Source organism: Hemiscyllium ocellatum, chromosome 3, assembly GCF_020745735.1.
Source record: "Hemiscyllium ocellatum isolate sHemOce1 chromosome 3, sHemOce1.pat.X.cur, whole genome shotgun sequence".
Taxonomy (NCBI): domain Eukaryota; kingdom Metazoa; phylum Chordata; class Chondrichthyes; order Orectolobiformes; family Hemiscylliidae; genus Hemiscyllium; species Hemiscyllium ocellatum.
In genome coordinates this window covers 20,111,644-20,137,986 of record NC_083403.1, presented here as the reverse complement: position 1 = coordinate 20,137,986, position 26,343 = coordinate 20,111,644, and the positions used below count along the sequence as shown (strand labels likewise).

Below are 26,343 nucleotides of genomic sequence, written 5' to 3'. Positions count from 1 at the left end.
AAACAACTACCTGATGAAGGAGCGTCGCTCCGAAAGCTAATGCTTGCAATTAAACCTGTTGGACTATAACCTGGTGTTGTGTGATTTTTAACTTTGTACACCCCAGTCCAACACTGGCATCTCCAAATCATACATTGACAACAGAAGTTTATTTCAAAGTAATATCTCTTCAAGTGCAGACATATCCTGTCGCTCAGAATATTTTCTAATAACTTTGCCACCACTGAGGTAAGACTGAGTTCCTGTAATTTCCTGCACCATCACTTCCTCCCCTTTTTAATAATGGGACAACATGAGCAACATTCCATTTCTCTGGCCCTCACCTTGACCGAGAGGATCTGAAAAGTTTGCCAAAATGCTGGGTATCTCCTCTCTCACCTTCCACATTAACCTGGGATACTTCTTATTTGGGCCTGCAGATTTATTCACATTTAAAGCTGCAATACTTGCTAGTACTGCCTATTTATGTTAATTTATTCTGATATTTCACAGTCCTCCAACTTGATGTCAATATCTGTGCCATCCTCTTCAATAATCTGTGAAGATCGACATAAATTATTTATTGAGGACTGTGCCTGTGTCTTCAGTGTCCAGACACACACGTACACATATATGGTTCCTTACAAGCCCTACTCTTTACCAAGTCATTTTCTTGTCCAGTCGATTCTTCCACAACGCGATGGTTGTTTTCTTCAGCAACCCCGCATTACAGAAAAATTACGCTTTAGAAACAGTGCTTAAAGCGTTGGTGATGTAATCGCGTTATAGCCAATACATGTTTTAAAAATTCGTGCTTTAGAAATAGGATCCCGAATTTATAAATCACGTTACAGCGATTTCATGCTGACAAAAAAACCTGCTTTTTATTTATGTTTTAAAAATCCATTTGGATCTTCCTTCATACCTCCCACCATTTTTTTCTCTCATACACTCTTTTAGCTTTCCTGGTTTCCTTTTAAAGTTGCAATCTGCACATTTTATACTCTGGAAACTCTGTCATATTGAGCCATCTGTATCTGGCATAATCTTTTTTTTCCTTAATCCTAACCTCTATGTCCATTGACATCAGTGTTCTGTGCTGTTGGTCCCACCCTTTGTTTTATAGGAACACATCCGCCCGGTGCTCTCACTACTTCCTATTTGATTGCCTCCCATTGCTTGGACAGTTTTAGCTGCAAGTAACTGGTGCTTGTCCACTGGGTGAAATCATATCAGATCTAAGCAAAATCAGTCTTCAGAACATTTATTGCCAGTTCATTCTGATGCTTTTCCATAATTATTCAAAGGCTGAGTTATGATCACTATCTCTAAAATACTCCCCTACTGATATATCCTTCCTCCTGCACTGCCTCATTTCCAAATATTAGGTCCAGAATTACTCCCAGATAATTTTGATTAGATTGATTAGATTCCCTACAGTGTGGAAACGGGCCCTTCGGCCCAACCAGTCTACACCGACCCTCTGAAGAGCAACCCACCCAGACCCATTTCCCTCTGACTAATATACCTAACACTATGTGGCAATTTAGCATGGCCAATTCACCTGACCTGCACATCTTTGGACTGTGGGAGGAAACCGGAGCACCCGGAGGAAACCCACGCAGACACGGGGAGAATGTGCAAACTCCACACTGGCAGTCGCCCGAGGCTGGAATCAAACTTGGGACCCTGGTGCTGTGAGGCAGCAGTGCTAATGCTAACCACTGAGCCACCATGTCGCCCCGCTGAGTCACCATGTCATTTATTTTATTTACCTTTTTTATTTCTTTTTCACTGCTCTGTACCGCTTATTTCTTAATTGTCTCTCTCTCTCTCGCTCCCCACTCTCTCATCACCCTTTTCCTCTCCTCTTCCCCCTTTGCTACCCTTCTCCCCTGTTTTCCATTTTGCCTCTGCTTCACCCATCCCCCCCATCCCCGACATATTTTGTCACATAGCACCGGCTTCCGCCTTGGTCATTCACAGCTCCTAATCTCCCTATAATCTCTCTATTCACTGTCATTATCATCTCTTTATTGCTACCTTTGCTTCTGGAGCCATGACTCACTTTCTCTCAGCCTCGTATAAATACCTCCCTATTTCTCCCCTTTTTTTAGCTTTGACAAAGGGTCAGTTAGACTCAAAACATCAGCTCTTTTCTCTCCTTACAGATGCTGCCAGACCTGCTGAGATTTTCCAGTATTTTCTCTTTTGGTTTCAGGTTCCAGCATCCGCAGTAATTTGCTTTTACTCCCTCCCTTGTTGACCAGAGAGAATCTGTAAAGTTTGTATTGGCTGAAAAAAATTCCCCTGGTTGCAATTTAAGAACTTTGCTGCCTCCATACCTTGCATCCTAAAACTACTCCAATTAGTATTTGGGTAGTTAAAATCCTTTCCTCCAATTCTTTGAACTTTGATGACATGTTTGATACTCTATCTCAGCCCAGCGTTTTGGAGGCTGGCAGCCCTCGACAGCAGATTTACTTTTTCTGTTTCTACTTCGACATTAGATAATTATTTAAATTGACAATGTACAGGGTTATATGGGGAAAGGTGGCATGACACTTAGTCCTTTGGAAAGCCAGTATAGTAACAAGGGCCAAATGGCCTCTTTTGCACACAAACAATTCTGTGATTCTGCTGAGGGGAGATTGACATTTCACTGATTAGCTGTCCCCACAATTGAATTTTAGATTAGATTAGATTAGATTACTTACAGTGTGGAAACAGGCCCTTCGGCCCAACAAGTCCACACCGACCCGCCAAAGCGCAACCCACCCATACCCCTACATTTACCCCTTACCTAACACTACGGGCAAGTTAGCATGGCCAATTCATCTGACCCGCACATCTTTGGACTGTGGGAGGAAACCGGAGCACCCGGAGGAAACCCACGCAGACACGGGGAGAACGTGCAAACTCCACACAGTCGGTCGCCTGAGTCAGGAACTGAACCCGGGTCTCAGGTGCTGTGAGGCAGCAGTGCTAACCACTGTGCCACCGTGCCGCCCAACTGTGCCACCGTGCCGTTCCTGCGTCATTTGGAGATTTTCAGATGAGTGTCTGTCTGCTATCTTCCCTTTTATTTTGAACTCAGCCCAAACAAAATTCTATTCTAAAAACACCAAGTGCTGCACCAAGAGTACTGCAGCAGTTCAAGAAAGCAGCTCAGCATCACATTCTCAAGGGCAATTAAGGGATGGGTGGCAAATGGTAGTCATCATCCCACATCCTATGAAAAAATTAATTAAAATATTGCCTAATACTATCGCCTTTTCACAGTCAGACAAGAAACCGCACTGCACACAGTGTAAGTGTGGAAAGGGATGGGATTTTGTTGTGCAAACAAACTATTGCCCAACGTACCACATTAGAGAGACTTAATGATTTGTTCTCAGTTTTCAAATAGCAAATCATCTGTGAATACATCAGCGTATCATGGTAAGAAATGCCACATGGTATTTCTGATTCACTGGGAACATTAAAAGTTTGTGCAAGGACAAAACTGGTGAAGTGTTCTAGCTTGAGAGGGAGCTGATGAGAGGTATTAAAATACCCTGCAGAGTCTTTCACAAGCAGAGTAAACAGGTTATACAAGGCAAAGGAAAGACAAATTAGTACAACATCTGCGACTGAAACAAGTTTTATAGGCAGAATTTTGTCTGAACCAGTAGATAATGAGTTCAACTCCAAACACATCTGCACCTAATCCATACAGGTATTCCAGTGCAACACTTGGTGAGTGTTGCACTATCGAAGATGAAACATTAAATCCTCTCAGGTGAACAGCATCAATTTGATGGCATCTTTAGAAAAGAACATTGTCCATAGCATTTGAAGAATAATAATCAAACAAAATTTGACACTAAATTGTGGAATCCCTACAGTGTGGAAGCAGGCCATTAGGCCCATTGAGTCCACACTGACTCTCCAAAGAGCATCCCAGCCAGACCAACCCCATTCCAGTAACCTTGCATTCTCCATGGCTAATCCACCTAACCTACTGGTCACTATGGGGCAATTTAGCATGGCCAATCCATACCTAGATATTTTAACCCTATTGCGAATCCTCTTGCAAAGATGCCTGCCTTGAAGAAGTTTTCCTCCTCTTTCTACAAGAATCTCAGGGAGTCCCTCTCCCACTGCAACTCCCAGGTCATTTCCTCTACCCTGAAGCTCTTCAATATGTCCTGAAACAGACTTGCTACCATTGCCACATTTGCTTCCTCATCTCTTCTTCCCCCACCTCACCCCAGTTCCAAACTTCCAGCTCAGCACTGTCCCCATGACTTGTCCTACCCTCCTATCTTCTTTTCTACCTATCCACTCCACCCTCCTCTCTGACCTATCACCTTCATCCCACCCCCATCCACTCATTGTACTCTTTGCTACCTTCCCCACCCTCCTCCCTGACTTATCACCTTCATCTCCACCCCACTCACCTATTGTACTCCCACTCCCGCCCTCCTCTCATTTATCTTTCCACCCTTCAGGCACTCTGCCTGTATTCCTGTTGAAGGGCTTTTGTCCAAAACGCCGATTTTCCTGATCCTCGGATGCTGCCTGAACTGCTGTGCTTTTCCAGCACCACTACTGCACAATCCACATGCCTGCACTTCTTTGGACTTGTGGGACAAAACCAGAGCACCTAGAAGAAACTCCCACAGACACTGAGAGAATGTGCACACTCCACACGGACAGTCACCTGAGGGTGGAACTGAATCTGGGTCCCTGGCTCTGTGAGACAGCAGTGTTAACCACTGGGCTACCGTATATTCTAAAGTGCTAACAGTGAGGGCAAAGAAGCAGGTGACTCTCTGGCTTCTTCAAGCTGAATAAGAATGTCCCATCCAGTTCGAGGAAGGAGGATAGAGGGTAGAGTGACCAACTTCATTAAAAGCTACAGGTAGGTCAAAAAGAATGAGGACGGATAGTTTATCACAGTCACGATAACATATAATTAAACACATGATTTTCATGAGGACCATTTTAGTGCTGTGGCTGGGAGCAAAAATCCAAATCGAAGTATCGAACATGGGAGAAAGATACATGTAGATCTAGAAGTGATAACATGCTTACTTAAAGATGCCATGGACGTTCTTAAAGATGGATGTTCTTTTGGACAATATTTATTCCTCAGCCAATATATCAACAGCAGATCATATGGCAATCATCATTTACATTTTTCTGTGAGGGTCCTGGTTGTGTGCAAATTGCTTGCCCCATTCGGACATTAAAACAACAGAATACTTTTCAAAAGTACTTAACTGACTATGAAGTACCTTGTATAAATGTGAGGTTTTTTTTCTGTCGAAATGGCTCACGTATTAAAACTTTCATTTGCAACTCTGTAATGTTGTCACATTGTGTTTCAAATTCAATATTTTCCAGATAGTTAACAAGACTGCTACTTCACAACTGTTCGTTGCAGTAGGATGTTGCAGAGATTGATGCCAATTAATTAATATTCTATAGGCTTCTTTACAAAGATGTATTTATTTCTGATTAAATTCACAGTCAGCATATGTTTTGAAACTCCACTTCCTACTGAAACAATAGGCTGAATTTTAACTCCCAACAACAGATGGGATGGAATCATGCCAGAGATTGAAATGCAAATTTTTTCAGCTGGAACCAGTCAGCATGGCTTTGCGTGTGGGAAATCATGTCTCACGAATTTGATTGTGTTTTTTGAACAAGTAACAAAGAGGATTGATGAGGGCAGAGAGGTAGATGTGATCTATATGGACTTCAGTAAGGCTTTCAACACGGTTCCTCATGGGAGACTGGTAAACAAGGTTATATCTTATGGAATACAGGGAGAACGAGCCATTTGGATACAGAACTGGCTCAAAGGTAGAAGACAGAGGGTGGTGGTGGAGGGTTGTTTTTCAGACTGGAGGCCTGTGACCAGTGGAGTGCCACAAGGATTGATGCTGGGTCCACTGCTTTTCCTCATTTACACAAATGATGTGGATGTGAACATAGGAGGTACAGTTAATAAGTTTGCAGATGACACCAAAATTGGAGGTGTAGTGGACAGTCAAGAAGGTTACCTCAGATTACAACAGGATCTTGATCAGATGGGCCAGTGGGTTGAGGAGTGGCAGACGGATGTTAATTTAGATAAATGCGATGTGCTGCATTTTGGAAAAGCAAATCTTAGCAGGACTTATACACTTCATGGTAAGGTCCTAGGGCGTGTTGCTGAACAAAGAGACCTTGGAGTGCAGGTTCATAGCTCATTGAAAGTAGAATCGCAGGTAGATAGGATAGTGAAGAAGGCGTTTGGTATGCTTTCCTTTATTGGTCATGGGAGTTGGGAGGTCATGTTGCGGCTGTACAGAACTTAGGAATATTGCATCCAATTCTGGTCTCCTTCCTATCAGAAGAATGTTATGAAACATGAAAAGGTCCAGAAAAGATTTACAAGGATGTTGTCAGGGTTGGAAAATTTGAGCTATTGGGAGAGGCTGAAAAGGATGGGTCTGCTTTCCCTGGAACGCCAGAGGCTGAGGGGTGACCTTACGGATGTTATAAAATCATGAGAGGCATGGATAGGGCAAATAGACAAAGTTTTTTCCCTGTGGTGGGGGACTCCAGAACTACAGGGCATAGGTTTAGGGTGAGAGGGGAAAGATTTCAAAGGGACCTAACAGGCCACTTTTACACGCACAGCATGGTGCATGTATGGAATGAGCTGCCAGAGGAAGGAGTGGAGGGTGGTACAATTACAGCGTTTAAAAGGCATCTGGATGGGAATATGAATAGGAAGGATTTAGAGGGATATGGGCTAAGTCCTGGCAAATGGAACTAGATTGGGTTAGGATATCGGCATGGACGGGTTGGACCGAAGGGTCTGTTCCCGTGTTGTTCCTCTCTATGACTCTATGAATGGGGACCAATCTGCTTATGTTTAGTAACTCAATTATATTATAGCTGTGTTCCTTCATTTTTACCACAGATGGCCACGTTTCCCCAGCTTTGGGAAACTCAGATGCTTAAAGTAGGCAAGACAAGCTAAATCCACAAAGTAAATGCCTTTAGAACACTGCTCATAGAACAAATTCAAACACACTGACCTGTATAAGCACCACGTCCAATTCTTTCTTATTGGAAATAATCATTACATCTCATTTACCCTCTCCAGACCACTGTAGCACTAATTCTGCATTTGGCTACTCCCAACCCTGTGAGTGGGGACCCACCGTGGATCTCTCTCACTCTTCCTTAATATACACAGGCCTTATGAAGCAGGTTTCCCACCCTGAAGGTTTCCAGCACCATTGTGCCGGAACCCCAAGAACAAGAGCCGGAGTAAAATCTGGGGGCAAGGGTGTATTTTCTGAAAGTGTCAGGGGTTTGAGGACCAACAAGAAACCAACATTACCTCCTCAGGGAGAACTGTACTTCGAGCAGGTAATATGGCAGAGGCTGTTCAGATGGCCAGGACCAAAGACCCAGGCAGGGAGGTGAATCCTGCTTGTCAATGACTGGCATCTCTTTAACTCACTGACATCTCTGAAGAGACTGTGGGACGACAGCTGCTGGAGTTCTAGATCAAATTCTGGCGTGACTGTGGCTGCAAGTGCTAGTCAGAGGCGGGTATTCTGCAATAAGAAATGCAAATACTGGCTAATCAAAGCCTGTCCACTAACTGGAGTATGTTAGATACTCTCCAGTTGCCTGGATGAGTGTAACTCAAGCAGCACTCAAGAAGCTCAATGTCATAGAGTCATAGAGATGTACAGCATGGAAACAGACCCTTCGGTCCAACCCGTCCATGCTAACCAGATATCACAACCCAATCTAGTCCCACCTGCCCACACCTGGCCCATGTCCCTCCAAACCTTTCCTATTCATATACCCATCTAAATGCCTCTTAAATGTTGCAATTGTACCAGCCTCCACCACTTTCCAGGAAAAAGCAGCCCACCTGCATGGAATCCCACAGACAGACATTCACTGATCCACAGGAGTATATGTGTGCCATCTGCAAGATGCAATGCAACAACAAATCTCCTTTGTCAGCATTATCCAGAATCCACAACTATCTAGCAGGACAAATGCAACAGACACTTATGAACACCACCACTTGCAAAGTCCTGTCCAGGGCGCACACCATCCTGATTTTGAATCTGTCACTAATCCTTCACTGTCACTGGGTTAAAATCCTGAAAATCTCTCCCTAACAACAGTGTGTCATGTGTATCAACCACATGAACTGCAGTGGGTCAAGAAGGCAGCTCAACACTACATTTTCAAGGGCACTGAAGGGAGGGGCAATAAATGCTGGCCCAGACAGTGATGTCCACATCGCATGAAAGAGCACATTTTTAGAAATTCCCATTCCATGGGGGAGTCAGCACATTCAGGAGACAAGAATAAATTAGCAAAACAAAATCAATTAATTTAGAATTCATTAATGAACATATCTTATCCTATGCAGATAGTAAATGGGAGAAATAGGTATAAAAATGTTGCTTGTTCTAATGTTGTATTAGCAATTACAATGCTGGGTCTAATGATATTCAGCATCTCTATGGCAATAGTAAAATGTATCTCTATGTTGGTAACTATTAAAAATGCTTCTTATTTCTAAAGAAACCTCAAAGCTCTAACAATCATTCAAAGAAGAATAAGCAACCTGTATGAGTGTGTCAAAGGAAAATGTGTTGACTTTACTGCAACGATCTCCACCACAATTAAATTAATTCTGCCCACAGCAGTTTACATGCATCAGTCTACAGTGAAGACCAAAGACAGTGAAAGAATAAAGCAACAAGTTGAAGGACCAACTTTAGAATCCAAGGGCAATCCTATCAATTTGTTAGTACAACTGATCAGAACACAAATTGGGAATAAAACTGTCTACGGAGATTTATTTCGTTTTCAGAAAAATACAAGTCAAAACTGGAAGCTCAGGTAACCGAGCAGTAAAGGCAGAATACTACACGGAGCAGTGTTTAAATTATCTTACCTGTAGCATCACAACATTGTCACCCTCAAAGGTTACAAATACATCAGAGTCACATTTCAGCCCAGGGATACGGTTCTCCATCATATAACCCTGGAACAAAGCAATTGAACAACTTCAATTCATATAACATTGAAATAAGACAAGCTTTGCTAAATAAACTAGACAACATTAGACAAAAAAATGCTTCCTGATTTTATGAAACAAACTGAACCTCAAAAACATGGATTGATGAACGGATAACAGAGAATGCGAGAGAAACTCAGCAGGCCTGGCAGCACTTGTGGAAAGAAAAGCACAATGTTTTGAGTGAAACAGTCTTCCAAAGAACGGGGAAATTTTATTGTTTGACTGATGCGTTGCTTTAGTCAAACTTTGTTAAGCTGGAGTACAGGTCTAGGAGGCCAAACAGTGTTTTGTTTTATAAGTTGCAACTGTCCCGATTATTTAGAAATTTTTGTATTAAAAACCACTACTTGACCAAATTAGCAGGTAGACAACTAGAGGTCTATGTTGTACAATATTTCTGAAAGAGTTAATCTTCACTGAGCTCCACCCATTCTGTTGAAGCCATACAGTCTGCGGAAACGATGTCTTCTTAGGGAGTCGATATATTATGTATAGCACTGAGTGTCATAACAAATATGCCTGACCAGTAAAGTATTTGTTCTTATTGCTACATACCATAAACCATCTTATTAACTAAGAACAATGTCTCTTTTGTAGGGATATATCCTCTACACGCACTAGACATTTGACAGGCTCTAGACAAAGTATAGACAAGGCAAGATTGGTGACAACCCTTCATTTGAACCACGTAATGACAGAGGTGGCACATGTTACAGAGTACTGGAAGGGACATTCAGGGTGATACCACAGTCTATGCTTTGTCACCTTCACAAGGTCAATTTCCTCCTCTGCAATTGATGATGAGTTTTATTTGTATGGCAGTCAGCCTTTTACCTGTTTAAAGAAACAACCTGCATTTATTTGGAGCTATTCATGACACCAGGACATCCCAATCTCAAATCCTTTCTGTAAATAGTAATGTAATAAGAGACAGATCATCTGTTCTTGAAATATTGATTGAGAAATACATGTTGGATGGCACACTGGGCTAACTTCTCTGATCTTTGATTAGATCAGATTCAATTCCCCTACAGTGTGGAAACAGGCCATTCCGCCCAACAAATCCACACCAACGCTCTGAAGAGTAACCCACCCAGGCCCATTTCCCTCTGACTAACGCACCTAACACTATGGGGCAATTTCGCATGGCCAATTCATCTGACCTGTACATCTTTGGACTGTGGGAGGAAACCGGAGCACCCTGAGGAAACCCACACAGATACGGAGAATGTGCAAACGCCACACAGACAGTTGCCCGAGGCTGAAATTGAACCTGGGTCCCTGGTGCTGTGAGGCAGCAGTGCTAACCACTGAGCCACCTCGTCTTCAAAACAGTGCCATGGAATCTTTCACAACACCTTAGAGGGCAGATGGACTCCTTTCTTTATTCAGCAAAAGACCACAAAGAAGTTTATAAGAGCTACTAAAAGGTAGTTTGCAAGGAACATGTTCTTTAGTTGGTGGATGTGGAAAAGATGTTCCCTTTTCAAAGTGAGTCCAAGGGGACATGATGGCCAAGTGGCATTATCGATGGACTGTTAATCCACAGTCTCAGATAATGCTCTGGGGACCCAGTTCAAATCCTGCCACAGTAGATAGTGGAATCTGAATATAATGAAAATCTGGAATTAAGAGTTGTAATGATGACCATGTAGTGACTGTTGGAAAAACACATCTGGTTCACTAATGCCCTTTAGGGAGGCAAATTGCTGGTCTGGCTGACCTGTGACTCCAGACCCACAGTAATGTCGTTGACTCTTAACTGTCTTATGGGCAACACATGCTGGTCTAGCCAGCGATGCCCTGATCCCGTGGATGAATAAAAAAAGAGATGGTTTTGTCCCTTTAGGACAGAGATGAGGAAAATGTTGAAATTCTCAGCATCAGAAGTTGGTGGAGATGAGGTCACTGAATATTTTTAAAAGAGAAGTGAACAGGCTTTTGACTCACAAGGGGAGAGATGAAAATGTGGAATTCAAAACAAGATCAGCCGTGACCTTATTACAAAGTAATCTTGATTATCTGAACAACACGGGTGGGGAGTATTTTGTTTGGATAATTGAATGTTTGGATTATCAAATGCTGGATACCATGGTTTAGCCCGAGCTTCAGGATCTTGCGAACTTGTCCGGATAATCCGAAATTTGGATAATCGAATGCTGGATAATCGAGATTTCTTTGTAAATGGTGGAGTAGGTTTGAGTGGCAAATGGATTCTGGATTAGTGGTGCTGGAAGAGCACAACAGTTCAGGCAGCATCCGAGGAGCAGTAAAATTGACGTTTCGGGCAAAAGCCCTTCATCAGGAATACAGGCAGAGAGCCTGAAGGGTGGAGAGATAAGTGAGAGGAGGGTGGGGGTGGGGAGAAAGTAGCATAGAGTACAATAGGTGAGTGGGGGAGGGGATAAAGGTGATAGGTTAGGGGGGGAGGGTGGAGTGGATAGGTGGAAAAGAAGATAGGCAGGTAGGACAAGTCATGGGGACAGTGCTGAGCTGGAAGTTGGGAACTGCGGTGAGGTGGGGGAAGGGGAAATGAGGAAACTGTTGAAGTCCACATTAATGCCCTGGGGTTGAAGTGTTCCAAGGTGGAAGATGAGGCGTTCTTCCTCCAGGCGTCTGGTGGTGAGGGAGCAGTGGTGAAGGAGGCCCAGGACCTCCATGTCCTCGAGTTGGCGTTTGGCTTCAGCGGTGTAGAGGTCAGTGCGCCAGACTACCATGGACACCTCTTCCTACCGCCCCCTTGATCATGACCCCACCCCCCATCACCAAACCATCATCTCCCAGACCATACAGAACCTCATCACCTCAGGAGATCTCCCACCCACAGCTTCCAACCTAATAGTCTGGGAACCCCGCACTGCCCGGTTCTACCTCCTTCCCAAGATCCACAAGCCTGACCACCCTGGCCGACCCATTGTCTCTGCATGCTCCTGCCCCACTGAACTCATCTCTACCTACCTCAACACTATCCTATCCCCCCCTAGTCCAGGAACTCCCCACATACATTCGAGACACCACCCACGCCCTCCACCTCCTCCAAGACTTCAGCTTCCCCGGCCCCCAACGCCTCATCTTCACCATGGATATCCAATCCCTCTACACCTCCATCCGCCATGACCAGCACCTCCAAGTCCTCCGTTTCTTCCTCTCCCGACATCCCCAACAGTACCCATCCACCGACACTCTCATTCGCTTGGCCGAATTGGTCTTCACACTTAACAATTTCTCCTTTGAATCCTCCCACTTCCTCCAGACCAAAGGGGTAGCCATGGGCACCCGTATGTCTCGTTGTTGGCTACATAGAACAGTCGATCTTCCGTAATTACACCGGCACCACTCCCACCTCTTCCTCCGCTACATTGATGACTGCATTGGCACCACCTCGTGCTCCCGCGTGGAGGTTGAGCAATTCATCAACTTCACCAACACATTCCACCCTGACCTAAAATTTACCTGGACCATCTCTGACACCTCTCTCCCCTTCCTGGACCTCTCCATCTCCATTAATGATGACCGACAATTTTTCCAACCCACTGACTCCTACAGCTACATGGATTACACCTCTTCCCACCCCACCTCCTGCAAAAATGCCATCCCGTATTCCCAATTCCTCTGCCTCTGCCGTATCTGTTCCCAGGAGGACCAGTTCCACCACAGAACACACCAGATGGCCTCCTTCTTTAGAGACCGCAATTTCCCTTCCCACATGGTTAAAGATGCCCTGCAACAAATCTCGTCCACATCCCGCACCTCCGCCCTCAGACCCCACCCCTCCAACTTTAACAAGGACAGAATGCCCCTGGTGCTCACCTTCCACCCTACCAACCTTCGCATAAACCAAATCATCTGCCGACATTTCCACCACCTCCAAACAGACCCCACCACCAGGGATCTATTTCCCTCCCCACCCCTTTCCGCTTTCCGCAAAGACCGATCCCTCCGTGACTACCTGGTCAGGTCCACGCTCCCCTTCAACCCACCCTCTCATCCTGGCACCTTCCCCTGCCACCGCAGGAATTGCAAAACTTGCGCCCACACCTCCTCCCTCACCTCCATCCAAGGCCCTAAAGGAGCCTTCCACATCCATCAAAGTTCTACCTGCACATCCACCAATATCATTTATTGTATCTGTTGCTCCCAATGCGGTCTCCTCTACATTGGGGAAACTGGACGCCTCCTAGCAGAGCGCTTTAGGGAACATCTCTGGGACACCTGCACCAATCAACCACACCGCCCTGTGGCCCAACATTTCAATTCTCCCTCCCACTCTGCCAAGGACATGGAGGTCCTGGGCCTCCGTCACGGCCGCTCCCTCACCACCAGACGCCTGGAGGAAGAATGCCTCATCTTCTGATTTGGAACACTTCAACACCAGGGCATCAATGTGGACTTCAACAGTTTCCTCATTTCCCCTTCACCCACCTCACCGCAGTTCCCAACTTCCAGCTCAGCACTGTCCCCATGACTTGTCCTTCCTGCCTATCTTCTTTCCCACCTATCCACTTCCCCCCTCCACTCCCAACCTATCACCTTCATCCCCTCCCCCACTCAGCTATTTTACTCTATGCTACTTTCTCCCCACCCCCACCCTTCTCTCACTTATCTCTCCACCCTTCAGGCTCTCTGCCTGTATTCCGGATGAAGGGCTTTTTTCTGAAACGTCGATTTTACTGCTCCTCGGATGCTGCCTGAACTGCTGAGCTCTTCCAGCACCACTAATCCAGAATCTGGTTTCCAGCATACTCTGCCTGTATTCCTGATGAAGGGCTTATGCCCGAAACATCGAATTTCCTGTTCCTTGGATGCTGCTTGACCTGCTGCGCTTTTCCAGCAACACATTTTCAGCTCCAGCATATGCAGTCATTGTTTTTACCGTGGGTGGCAAATGGCCTACTTCTGCTCCTAGTTCAACTGTTTGTTTAGAAACAATTGCTTAACGGAGACAAAAAGTAGCAACTCCATGTCTTGCACTCATCAGAACTAGGACACAAGAAACCAGCTTGAACAAAAGGGACGCCACTTTACTCAGCATATGACAATCATTAGCATTCTCATCCTTGGCCCAACCCAAGGGAATTCCATTCCATTCTCACAGTTTCTCCATCACATCTGTTCTGATGATGCCACCATTAGTTTCTGTATTCAAACCGGCCTTCTGCACCACGTCCAGCAGGATTCCACCATCAAACACATCTTCCCTGCCCCTCCGTTGTCAGAATCCCACAGAGACCATTCCCTCTGTGACACACTGGTCCACTTCTCAATCCCTCGTAATGCTTCCTCATTCCCCTATGGTACCTTCCCATGCAAATTGCAGAAGTAATACTTGCCCTTTTACGTCAACCTTTCTCACTGTCCAAGCACCAAACACAGCGTCTCACTGGTCTACTGTGTTACAATCTAATTTACTAAATCTGCTACTCACACTGAGGTCTCTTTCACACTAACGAGAGCAAACGTAGACTCAATGATCACTTTGCAGAACACCTCTGCTCTGTCCATAAGAATGAGCCTCACTTCGCAGGTGCTTGCCATTATAATAAAGCTGCTTGCTCTTCTTTGAACATTTCTGTCCTGGGCTTGCTGTAATCTTCCAAAAAAGCACAATGGTTCGTCAAGGAGAACACCTCATTTTCCGCTTGGGAATGCTATAATCTCGACTCTCAATGTTGAATTCAATAACTTCATAAACTGATTGCATTATGTCAGTTCTCCATTTTTCTTACATTCTTTGCACACTCTTCCCCCCCACCTCCCTTCAGCTGTGTCATGTTTAGATTTTGTTTATTTGGCACTTATTTCCTTTTCACATCCTAATTTATACTCATTTTTTTTCTCCACTATACACAATCTATGTCATCTGCACGAGGCCCCTGCACTATCAGCCCTTTTGCCCCTCCTTAACAAAGAGCCTATTTTCTAATACCTTGTCAGTTCTGAAGAGTCATACTGAACTACAAAATGTAACGGTTTCTCTCTCCACAGATACTGACAGACCTGCTACGTTTCTCCAGCATTCTCTGTGTTTGTTTCAGGTTTTGAGCACCTGTAGTATTTTGCTTACCATCTGGGGTGGTGAACAATCCGCATCTCCATCCACTTTAAAATGCAGTTGCATAACTCCAGAATTTCCTCCCTAAGCCTCTCCATCTGGCACGCCACTCTCATCACCTTTAAGACCTATCTATTGGACAAGACTTTTGTCCTAATATCTTCCTCTCATGGCTTGGTTCCGTATTTGGTAATGTTTGTGTGAAGTGCACTGATACGTTTTGCTACTTTAAGGCATTATATTAATCCAAGACACCACTGTCATGGCAAAAAACAGATTTATAAAGTAGAAGAGTTCTAATGTAAAGAAGTTAAAGCAGGCTGCAGAAGAATTTTAGGAGAAGCTGGATGCAAAATTGAAGACTTCCACACAAGGCCAAGTACGATAATAGGAGGGTAAACAACAACTGAGTTCTGTGGTTAGTTACATAAGACATATGTTTCCTTAGAATTTGAAATCAATTCAAATATACCTATAAAAAGTACAGTGAATGTGTAGGAGTAGGGGGGCTAGGAGATTGGAATGTTCCTTACCCCTTGTCTTGAGAAAAGAGTGATAAAAAATCCTGAAAATAACCCAAACAGGACTACGCCAGCTTCTGTAAAGTTTATACAGCTTGTCCTGTAGAAATTCACCCCTCATTATTTTTATTCCAATCAGCTACCAGTTTCATTATCTGCTTGGATTTTCACGTGACAAAGCCTGGTGCACGACATCACATCGTCACAGTTTAGTGAAAGCAAACTGAGCTGAGCCAAGAAAAAAATAAACACAGAAAGTGCTGCAGAAACTCAGCACGTTTGACAGTATCTGTGCTAAAGGAAGTAGAGTTATTGTTTTGAGTCCAATATGACTCTTCTGTTTTTCTCTCTCCCCACAGATGCAGCCAAACCTTCTACATTTCTCCTGCATTTTCTGTTATAGTTCAGATTTTCAGCTTCCACAGCATTTTGCTTTCAGAGTCATAGAGATGTACAGCATGGAAACAGACCCTTCAGTCCAACTCGTCGATGTCGACCAGATATCCCAACCCAATCTAGTCCCATTTTCCAGCACCCGGCCCATATCCCTCTAAACTCCTCCTATTCGTATACCCATCCAAATGCCTTTTAAATATTGCAATTGTACCAACCTCTGCCACTTCCTCTGGCAGCTCATTCCATACACGTACCACCCACTGTGTGAAAAGGTTGTCTCTTAGGTCTCTTTTATATAAAGAACAAAGAAAATTTACAGCCCAGGAACAGGCCCTTTGGACCTCCAAGCCTGAGCCGATCCAAATGTACTGTCTAAACCTGTCGGTCAATTCTTAAGCATTTGTATCCCTCTGCTCTCCATCTATTCATGCATCTGTCCAGACACATCTTAAATGAATCTTCCGTGCCTGCCTCTACCACCTCTCCTGGCAACGCGTTCCAAACGCCCACCCCCTCTGTGTGAAGTACTTGCTGCGTGTATCCCCCTTAAACTTTCCACCTTAAACTTTCCCTTCTCATCCTAAACCTATACCCTCTAGTTCTGGAGTCCCCCATCCCAGGAAAAAGACCTTGTGTATTTACCCTATCCATCCCCCTAACGATTTAATAAACCTCTATAAGGTTACCCCTCAGCCTCCGACACTCCAGGGAAAACAGCCCCAGCCTATTCAATCTCTCCCAATAGCTCAAACCCTCCAACCCTGGCAACATCCTTGTAAATCTTTTCTGAACCCTTTCAAGTTTCACAACATCTTTCCGATACGAAGTTGACCAGAATTGCAAGCAATATTCCAAAAGTGGCCTAACCACTGTACAGTCCTGTACAGCCTCAACATGACTTCCTAACTCTTATACTCAATGTTCTGACCAATAAAGGAAAGCATACCAAATGCCTTCTTCACTATCCTAGCCACCTGTGATTCTACTTTCAAGGAACTATATAAACCTTATATAAAGCCAAGGAAGATTAAGTTAAATTTGATATTTCTATTGAACTTGTTTTTTGGCCTATATTGAAGCAATTGCCACACTACGTATTACAGAGTCTTGATTATCCATCAATAGTGTTAATCATCAAGAATGTGGATTAATGCCCTTCAATATATTCAGGGAAACATTATGCTTAGAGACTTGTCCAATGGATTAGCGATTACAAAATAGCTCCGGTCTTTAGTTAGCTGTAATCATAAGCCATCTCACAGAACAGTCCTCCTTACAATCAGAGTGGGTGGGTGGGGTTGGAGGGGGCATGGAGTGGAGGAGTGCAAGAGCGAGACAGAGAAAGAGAGAGTGTGAGAGACAGAAATAGACACAAAATTCTGCACGATATTCATGCTGCAGAAAATCTATTTACACCCAGCAACAGCTACTTCAATGACACTTTCTTGTGCAACTTGATTAACAAGAATACCGGTTCAATCAGCTACACACTTTTGTGATAATCACGAGTTAGAATGACAGCCATGACATTGATTTGCCAACTGGGAACAAACTTAATGCAGAGAAGGTGTCAAAGGTCATACGAGGTGCTCACAGAAAGGTAAGCAATTCCAGGAAGCTAATGAGGCCCCGATTGAATACTCAGCTACTGAGGGCCGGGCTCCTTGTTGCATCCTGTGGTAAAAGGAAATTCTTTGCAGATTAGTAACTGGAATTTTATTTTTACCATTTCATGTGGTGCTGAGTGCTATGACTCAATCAATATCTTCCAGTGAATCAGGAGACAAAGCATGCACAAATGTCTATTTTAAATAAATGAACAATTGTTTCAGAAAAGCACATTATGCACTTTAAGAGAAAATGCAGCTAAGTCTGCCCTTTGTGTGACTTTGATGAGGATTTGTTATTTTGAATGGAATTTGTCTTATTATGGCATAGTGGTAGTGTCCCCATCTTTGAAGCAGGGGTCCAGGTTCAAGTCCCACTTGCTCCAAGGGTGTGCTAGAATATCTCTAAACAGTTTGATTAGAAAATATCTAAAATGCTGTAGGTGCCATATAGCAATGCTTGTAATTAATCTGGGCCAAAGCTTGTTTATAGCACTATGGGTGTTTAAGCCATGTTGAGGAAAATAACAGGGTTAGCAATTCACTAGGCTAAATACCATTTTAGGAGCAGGAAGCTTCACATAGTCAGGTGGGAGAGATTCCATCCAGAGTGAGACACAGCCTGAGAGAATATATAGTCCAGGGAACTTGGAGGCGATGTAGAAAGTCAATGCAGAGGGGAAGAGGTGCTTTTTGCTTGCGCTTTTTGGCTCACCATTTATAAAGTTTTAGAAACATGATGAACTGATGGATCAGGAGCTCAGCACAAAATAGTGATTTAGTGACTGTAACAAGGTCAGCAGGTGGACCTTATAGAATGTGACTTCTCTGACTGACACAGCTAACAGCCCCAATTAGGGAGCCCTGGCTGACAGATATTAACAGGGATGCTGGAGGTTCTGTTTACTCTGATGGCTGGCTCTGAAGATGCTGGACCAACGTCAAGTATTGTACGTGTGCGTAAGTAAAGGGTGACTTGGTGATAGGATACCAGCCTCTGTGGAGTTATCTCAGTAGTGGTGAGAGAAAAACAAAACACTCCTGAAGACATTTACTCGCAACAGTCATTCTTGAGTTAGGACAAGCATTTCCGGCATCATGCCACTACTTGGGAAGTTTGACTCGTTCAATACTGCTGTTGAAACCTGGGCCCAGTAGGTGCCTCCCAGCTTACCTTCACAATCGGGATTCCCGCCCACCTTCCGAGGACCCCTTCTCCTCCTCCAACACACTGCATCCACCTGGATACCCCGCGCTGGCCTATTACCTGCCCTCGATCTCTTAATTTTCAACTGCCGCCGGGACATTAACCATCTCAACCTGTCTACCTCCCACTCCCACTCTAACCTCTCACCCTCACAATGCACAGCCCTCCAATCCCTCTGCTCCAATCCCAACCTCACCATCAAACCAGCGGATAAAGGGGGCGCAGTGGTAGTCTGGTGCACTGACCTCTACACCGCTGAAGCCAAACGCCAACTCGAGGACACCTCTTCCTACTGCCCCCTCGACCATGACCCCACCCCCCCATCACCAAACCATCATCTCCCAGACCATACTGAACCTCATCACCTCAGGAGATCTCCCACCCACAGCTTCCAACCTCATAGTCTGGGAACCCCGCACTGCCCGGTTCTACCTCCTTCCCAAGATCCACAAGCCTGACCACCCTGGCCGACCCATTGTCTCAACATGCTCCTGCCCCACTGAACTCATCTCTACCTACCTCGACACTGTCCTATCCCCCCCAGTCCAGGAACTCCCCACATACGTTCGAGACACCACCCACGCCCACCACCTCCTCACCATGGATATCCAATCCCTCTACACCTCCATCCGCCATCGCCAGGGCCTCCAAGCCCTCCGTATTTTCCTCTCCAGACGTCCCCAACAGTACCCTTCCACCGACACTCTCATTCGCTTGGCTGAACTGTTCCTCACCCTTAACAATTTCTCCTTCAAATCCTCCCACTTCCTCCAGACCAAAGGGGTAGCCATGGGCACACGTATGGGCCCCAGCTATGACTATCTCTTTGTTGGCTACGTAGAACAATTGATCTTCCGTAATTACACCGGCACCACTCCCCACTTCTTCCTCCGCTACATTGATGACTGCATTGGCGCCACCTCATGCTCCCACGAGGAGGTTGAGCAATTCATCAACTTCACCAACACATTCCACCCTGACCTTAAATTTACCTGGACCATCTCTGACACCTCCCTCCCCTTCCTGGACCTCTCCATCTCCATTAATGATGACCGACTTGACACTGACATTTTTTACAAACCCACCGACTCCCACAGTTACCTGGATTACACCTCTTCCCACCCTATCGCTTGCAAAAATGCCATCCCGTATTCCCAATTCCTCCACCTCCACCAGGAGGACCAATTCTACCACAGAACACATCAGATGGCCTCCTTCTTCAGAGACCACAATTTCCCTTCCCACATGGTTAAAGATGCCCTCCAACGAATCTCGTCCACATCCCGCACCTCTTCCCTCAGACCCCACCCCTCCAACCATATCAAGGACAGAATGCCCCTGGTGCTCACCTTCCACCCTACCAACTTTTGCATAAACCAAATCATCTGCTGACATTTCTGCCACCTCCAAAACAACCCCACCAACAGAGATATATTTCCCTCCCCACCCCTTTCCGCCTTCCGCAAAGACCATTCCCTCTGTGACTACCTGGTCAGGTCCACGTCGCCCTACAACCCACCCTCCCACCTGGCACTTTCCCCTGCCACTGCAGGAACTGTAAAACCTGCCCCTACACCTTTCCCTCACCTCTATCCAAGGCCCTAAAGGAGCCTTCCACATCCATCAAAGTTTTACCTGCACATCCACTAATATCATTTATTGTATCTGTTGCTCCCGATGCAGTCTCCTCCACATTGGGGAGACTGGGCGCCTCCTAGCAGAGCGCTTTAGGGAATATCTCCGAGACACCCGCATCAATCAACCACATTGCCTCGTGGCCCAACATTTCAACTCCCCCTCCCACTCTGCCGAGAACATGGAGGTACTGGGCCTCCTTCACCGCCGCTCCCTCACCACCAGACGCCTGGAGGAAGAACGCCTCATCTTCCGCCTCAGAACACTTCAACCTGAGGGCATCAATGTGGACTTCAACAGTTTCCTCATTACCCCTTCCCCCACCTCACCCTAGTTCCCAACGTCCAGTGCAGCACTGTCCCCATGACTTGTCCAGACTTGTCCTACCTGACCATCTCCTTTTCCACCTGTCCACTCCACCCTCTCCTCCCTAGTCTATCACCTGCATCCCCTCCTCCACTCACCCATTGTACTCTATGCTACTTTCTCCCCACCCCCACCCTCCTCTGGCTTATCTCTCCATGCTTCATGCTCACTGCCTTTATTCCTGATGAAGGGCTTTTGCCCAAAACGTCGATTTCGCTGCTCCTTGGATGTTGCCTGAACTGCTGTGCTCTTCCAGCACCACTGATCCAGAATCTGGTTTCCAGCATCTGCAGTCATTGTTTTTACCAGGTGGAAAGAATACGTTACTTCTTCCAGGTAAATGACATTGGGAGAGATGAAAAGCAACAAGTACGTCTCCTGACAACTTGTCCACCCACAGCTCAGGAGTCAAACCTTCCCTGAGGTACAAGATAATGAAACATTTTAAGAGTTGACGCATTTAGTGAAGGAATTTTATGATCTAAGCCTCCTCTAATTATGAGACAGTGTTGGCTTTACTCGGCAATTTGGCTTTACTCGGAATCCACTCAGGGACTTTTGACAAGTTCAAGATAACTGGCAGAGGCATGTAACTTTGGTTTAATCCTGAATGAGATGCTGTGAGACCATTTGTTATGTGGTATTAATGACATAAATACGCACAAGTGCCTAATAGATGAAGAGCAACTGGACTTCAAACAGGTGCTACAACTGGCTTTCTCATTAGAAAATGCAGCGAGTGAAACTTATGAGTTGTTGGGAAAGCTGATGGAAGTGGACACCCTCAGCAGTGCAACTGAGCTTGGGGGATACCACTTGAGTGCAGGCAATTGCATAGCCACACTCACTACATATCCTGGAACTGAGGGGGACTCTAGGTCAGCTCACAGCAAAACCCCAAAACAAAGCCAAGCCTTGGCCAAATGGTTAACGTTTTCTTCAGAAGCTGCGCCGGCAAGCCATTGCAGTTGCTGCCAGTATACAGACTCGAAATAGCAAAATTGTCGCCCTCGCCTGAATCAAATAGAAGAACACATAGGCTGGTAACCAGGACAGTGCACACCCTGGAAAGCCCACCCACATCTGGCTTGGAACAGTTAAATTGTTTAGCAACATTCAAATCAGAACCATTCAAAATAAACGTCTGGTCACCCGATTCTAATGGAGGTTGATACTGGGGCAGTTGTATCAGTGATTCCGCAAACAGTCTTTAACACAATTCAGTATGGACTCCAACCCTTAAGTCTGCATAAGACCTCGGGTAGCCTGAAAACCTATACCGGGGAACTTTTACAGATTAAGGGCACAACCTTGGTTCCGGTCTCTTATGAGAAGCAGCCGGTTCAGTTACCACTGATTGTAGTGAAAAGCTGTGGCCCAAACTTTATGGGGCAAAATTAGTGAGAAAGGTTCACCTAGATTGACACAACATTTTTCGATTAGAAAATGGCTGCCTGAGTGAAGTCCTAATTAAATATACCTGAACGCTTTCCAGGAAGGTCTCGGGACTATCAAAGAAGCTTTGCATGTTGACCAGGAATCAGCTCCACGATTCTGCAAGATCCGCCCTGTACCAATTGCCTTATGGGCTAAAGTTGAGGCAGAAATCAGAAGGCTGCTAAGTGAAGGGAACAGTTTGTAGAATGGGCAGCACCTGTTGTACCAATTGTGAAACCCAAGGGATCAGTTTGGCTTTTTTGGGGATTCTAAACAAACAGTAAACCACTTAGAAAAATCAGACATAGACATTAGACATTTCTCCAAGGAGGGCACACTCTGATCCCAAGCAAGATCTATTGCTGACATGCAATACCTCCCCATATGGCTCCCAAATCGCCCAATGGAGTGGAATGTCTAATAGCACATACTACCCAGAATGTGGCTGATGCAGAGTGCAAATACACCCAGATAGGGAAGGAAGGGTTGGCAGTCATCTTTGGCGTGAGAAAATTCCACTAATACCTTTACAAATGCATACTTGTAGTAGTAACAGACCACAAGCCTCTAGGTCCATAGCTTTTGATCAAATTCAGCAGTGGGCTCTCATTCTAAGTGTACACAATTACAAGTTGGAACACTATCCGGGAGGCCAAGTCACAAATGGGAAAGCCTTGAGATGCCTGCTGCTGGCAGATACACCACTAATGGTGCTCCCACTAGAAGAGTCTGTTCTGGTTTTAAACTTTCTGGACACAGAAGAACAGAAAATGACATCACCACAGGAAATGACATCACCAACCTAAAGAAACCCAAACAGATAAATAGAAAGCAGGAATCATCAGCAGTGCTTCGTCTGGAGACTCACTGAAGATGTTACTTAGTAGGGTGATGAAACATCTGAAAATGAACCTTCCAGCTCCGCGAGCAAACCTACATCCAGAACCTCAACCTGAGCTACAAGTCTTTTCAAAACTCACTTTCTGGACACCTTTCTAGTCACTGCTGACAATAACAGACTGTGGATGCTAAAAGATCTGATCCTGGTTAAAACAGAAAGATCATCGCAACCAGAACTGAAACCTTTCTGTGCCCAGAGAGACCAACTCAAACTGAGCATATGACTGTGGTATAGAGAGCCATTCAAGGCGGGGGGGGGGGGGGGGGGGGGGGGGGGCGGCAGGAAAGAGAAATGTTGCTGTAAACAGGGACAGTATAATCAGAGGATTAAACACTGTTATCTATGGCAAGAGTCAAGAGTCCCAAAGGTTCTGTTGCCTACCTGGTGCCTGGGTTCAGGATATCTCATCTGGGTTGCAGAGCAACTTATAATCCTATGATTCAAGCATCTCCCATTTAAACTGCTGGGTGATTTCTATCATATTATGGTCACTGCTGCCTTGGGGTTCCTTCCTTGGAGAGGGACGAGAGAAATCCAATTCTTGTAGTCCATGTAGGTACTAACAACATAGTGAGAAAGGGGAAAGAGCTTCTGTTGATGGACTATGAGCAGATAATGGCTAAATTAAAAAGCAGAAACAAAAAAGTAATAATTTCCGCATTACAACCTGAGCCATGAGCTAATTGGCACAGAGTCAACATTGTTAAAGAGGCAAATGCATGGCCCAAAGATTGGTGTGGGAGAATCAGTTTCAAATTCATGGGATATTGCCATCAATACAGGTTCCATCCTGAGTCACGGTGGGACCAGAATCCTGGTGAATCACATAGCTAGGACTGTATTAGGACTTTAAACTAAATAGTGGGGGAGAGTTTGGGGTTCAATTGCATGGAAATTTATGGAAAGGTTCAGGAATCTAACTTCAGGCACAGCAGATAAGGGAACAACTCTGAGAAGTGGGGCAGTCAATGCAGGACAGAGGGTGTTGTTCTTAAATGTACAGAATACGCGAACAAGGCAAAAGAGCCTGTAACACAGATTGAAATTGTAGAGTAAAAAGTGAGGTCTGCAGATGCTGGAGATCAGAGCTGAAAATGTGTGGCTAGCCCGAAACGTCGAATTTCCTGTTCCTTGGATGCTGCCTGACCTGCTGCGCTTTAACCAGCAACACATTTTCAACACAGATTGAAATTAGCAGGTATAATGTTGTGGGCATCACAGATATGTGACTGCAAGGGGATCAGGGTCAGGAACTAACTATGCAAGGAAAAACATCACGTTGATAAGACAGGCAGATCGGCAGAGGGACAGGCTGACCTTTTAGTAAGAAATGAAATTAAATCAATAGCAACACGTGGTATAGAGTCAGAAGGCATGGAATTTGTGTGGTAGAGTTCAGGAACCGTAAAGAAAAAAGACTGTGATGGTAGTTTTGTACAAGACACCCAGCAGTAGTCAGGATGTGGAGAAGAAAGTAAATCAGAAGATTAAAAAAAGGCATGTAAAAAAAGCACTATTACATTAATCATTGGGGTCTTCAATATGCAGGTTGAATGGGAAAATTAGGTTGGTAGCAGATCTCAAGAAAAGGAATTCATGGAATGCCTATGAAATGGCTTTTTGGAGCAGCTTGTGGTGGAGCTCACACCAAACAGCGAACTCTGGATTTAGTGATATGTAATAATGAGGCAGACTTGATGGGGGTGCTTCTGCTGAAGGAACCCCAAGGGAGCAGTGACCATAACATGATAGAATTCATCCAGCAGTTTGAATGGGAGCAGCTTGAATCAGATTATAATTGAGTAAAGGTAGCTTACAAAGACATGAGGGAGGGGCTGGCCAGGATTGACTGGAAGGGAAGGCAGTGGAACAGCAATGGCAGGGGTTTCTGGATAATTCAAGAGGCACAGCAAAAATTCATCCCAAAGCAGAAGAAACATACTAAAGGGAGGACAAAGTAACCATGGCTGATAAAGTCAGGGACAGCCTAAAAGCAAAAGAGAAAGCATAAAATGTGGTGAAGATTAGAGGGAAGCCAAACGATTGAGAAGCCTTTAAAAACCAAATAGAAAAGAAATAAGGAGGGAGAAGAGAAAATATGAGAGTTATCTAGCCGGTAATATAAAAGAAGATTGTAAGAGTTTTTTTTAGAATATATAAAAGGTACGGAAGAGACAAGAGTGGACATTGGGCCACTGGAAAATGAGGCTGAAGTAGTAGCAATGGGGAACAAAGAAATGGTGGAGGAACTCAATGGCACTTTGTATCAGCTTTCACATTGCAAGTCACCAGCAGCATATCAGAACTTCAAGAGAGTCGAGGAAGATGTGAGTGTAGTGGCCATCACTAAGGAGAAGATGCTGAGGAAGTTGAAATTAGAATTAGAATTTGAATGAGCTTTATTGTCACATGTACTCAGATGAGTACAGTGAAAAGTTTACAAGTTATCACTTATAGCACCATCTTAGGTACAAGGTACAGATTCTTCAGTACAAGTTCTGAGGAAAAATAATTCGGAAAATAAAGAAATAAAAAGTCCAACATTACAGATTATAGGAATAAATTAGATAATGGTAAAATAAAAGGTTCAGACCAACAATCCATGCAGGCATCCAGCCTCCAGTCCACACTGGGCCTCGGCTCCAAACATGGGCCCAGGATTCACTTTGAGGTTCTTGAGGCCAGAAGACCACGCTGGAATCACCTTGAGGCTGGAGGTCCACACTGAGGTTACACCAGGCTGAAAGACTGCGTGCCAGACTGAAAGATCACCATATCAGACTGGGAGACCACCTCACCGGGTCTAGAGGCAAGGCTGAGAGTCTAAGTCTGTACCGAGACTAAGAGTTCAGGATAGCCTAAAAAAGAAAGGAGTACAGAGGAAAAAGAACAGGGGAAAAAATAGAAACAAATGGAGCAGATGGGCTCCAGCTGAAGTGTCCTTCTTCACGACCATCTTGGAGCATTCAGAAAGGTCTGAAGGCAGACAAGTCACCTGCACCTGATGGTCTATATCCCAGAATTCTGAAGGAGATAGCTGATGAGATTGTAGAGATATTAGCAGTAATCTTTCAGGAATCACTGGAGTCAGAAAGGGTTCCAGAGGACTGGAAAATGGCTAATGTAACAAAAACAG

At 44.9% G+C, this 26,343-nt stretch overlaps 1 protein-coding gene across 3 annotated transcripts in view; it reads right to left on the bottom strand.

The window, feature by feature from the left end:
• The window catches only part of acoxl (acyl-CoA oxidase-like), a 417,467-nt gene that overhangs the window by 129,019 nt on the left and 262,105 nt on the right, over positions 1 to 26,343 (bottom strand). For all 3 annotated transcript variants that reach the window (XM_060848850.1, XM_060848867.1, XM_060848859.1), the window contains one exon: positions 8,960 to 9,049. In XM_060848850.1, the coding sequence (XP_060704833.1) occupies positions 8,960 to 9,049 (90 nt within the window). The remainder of the gene's footprint in view (positions 1 to 8,959; positions 9,050 to 26,343) is intronic.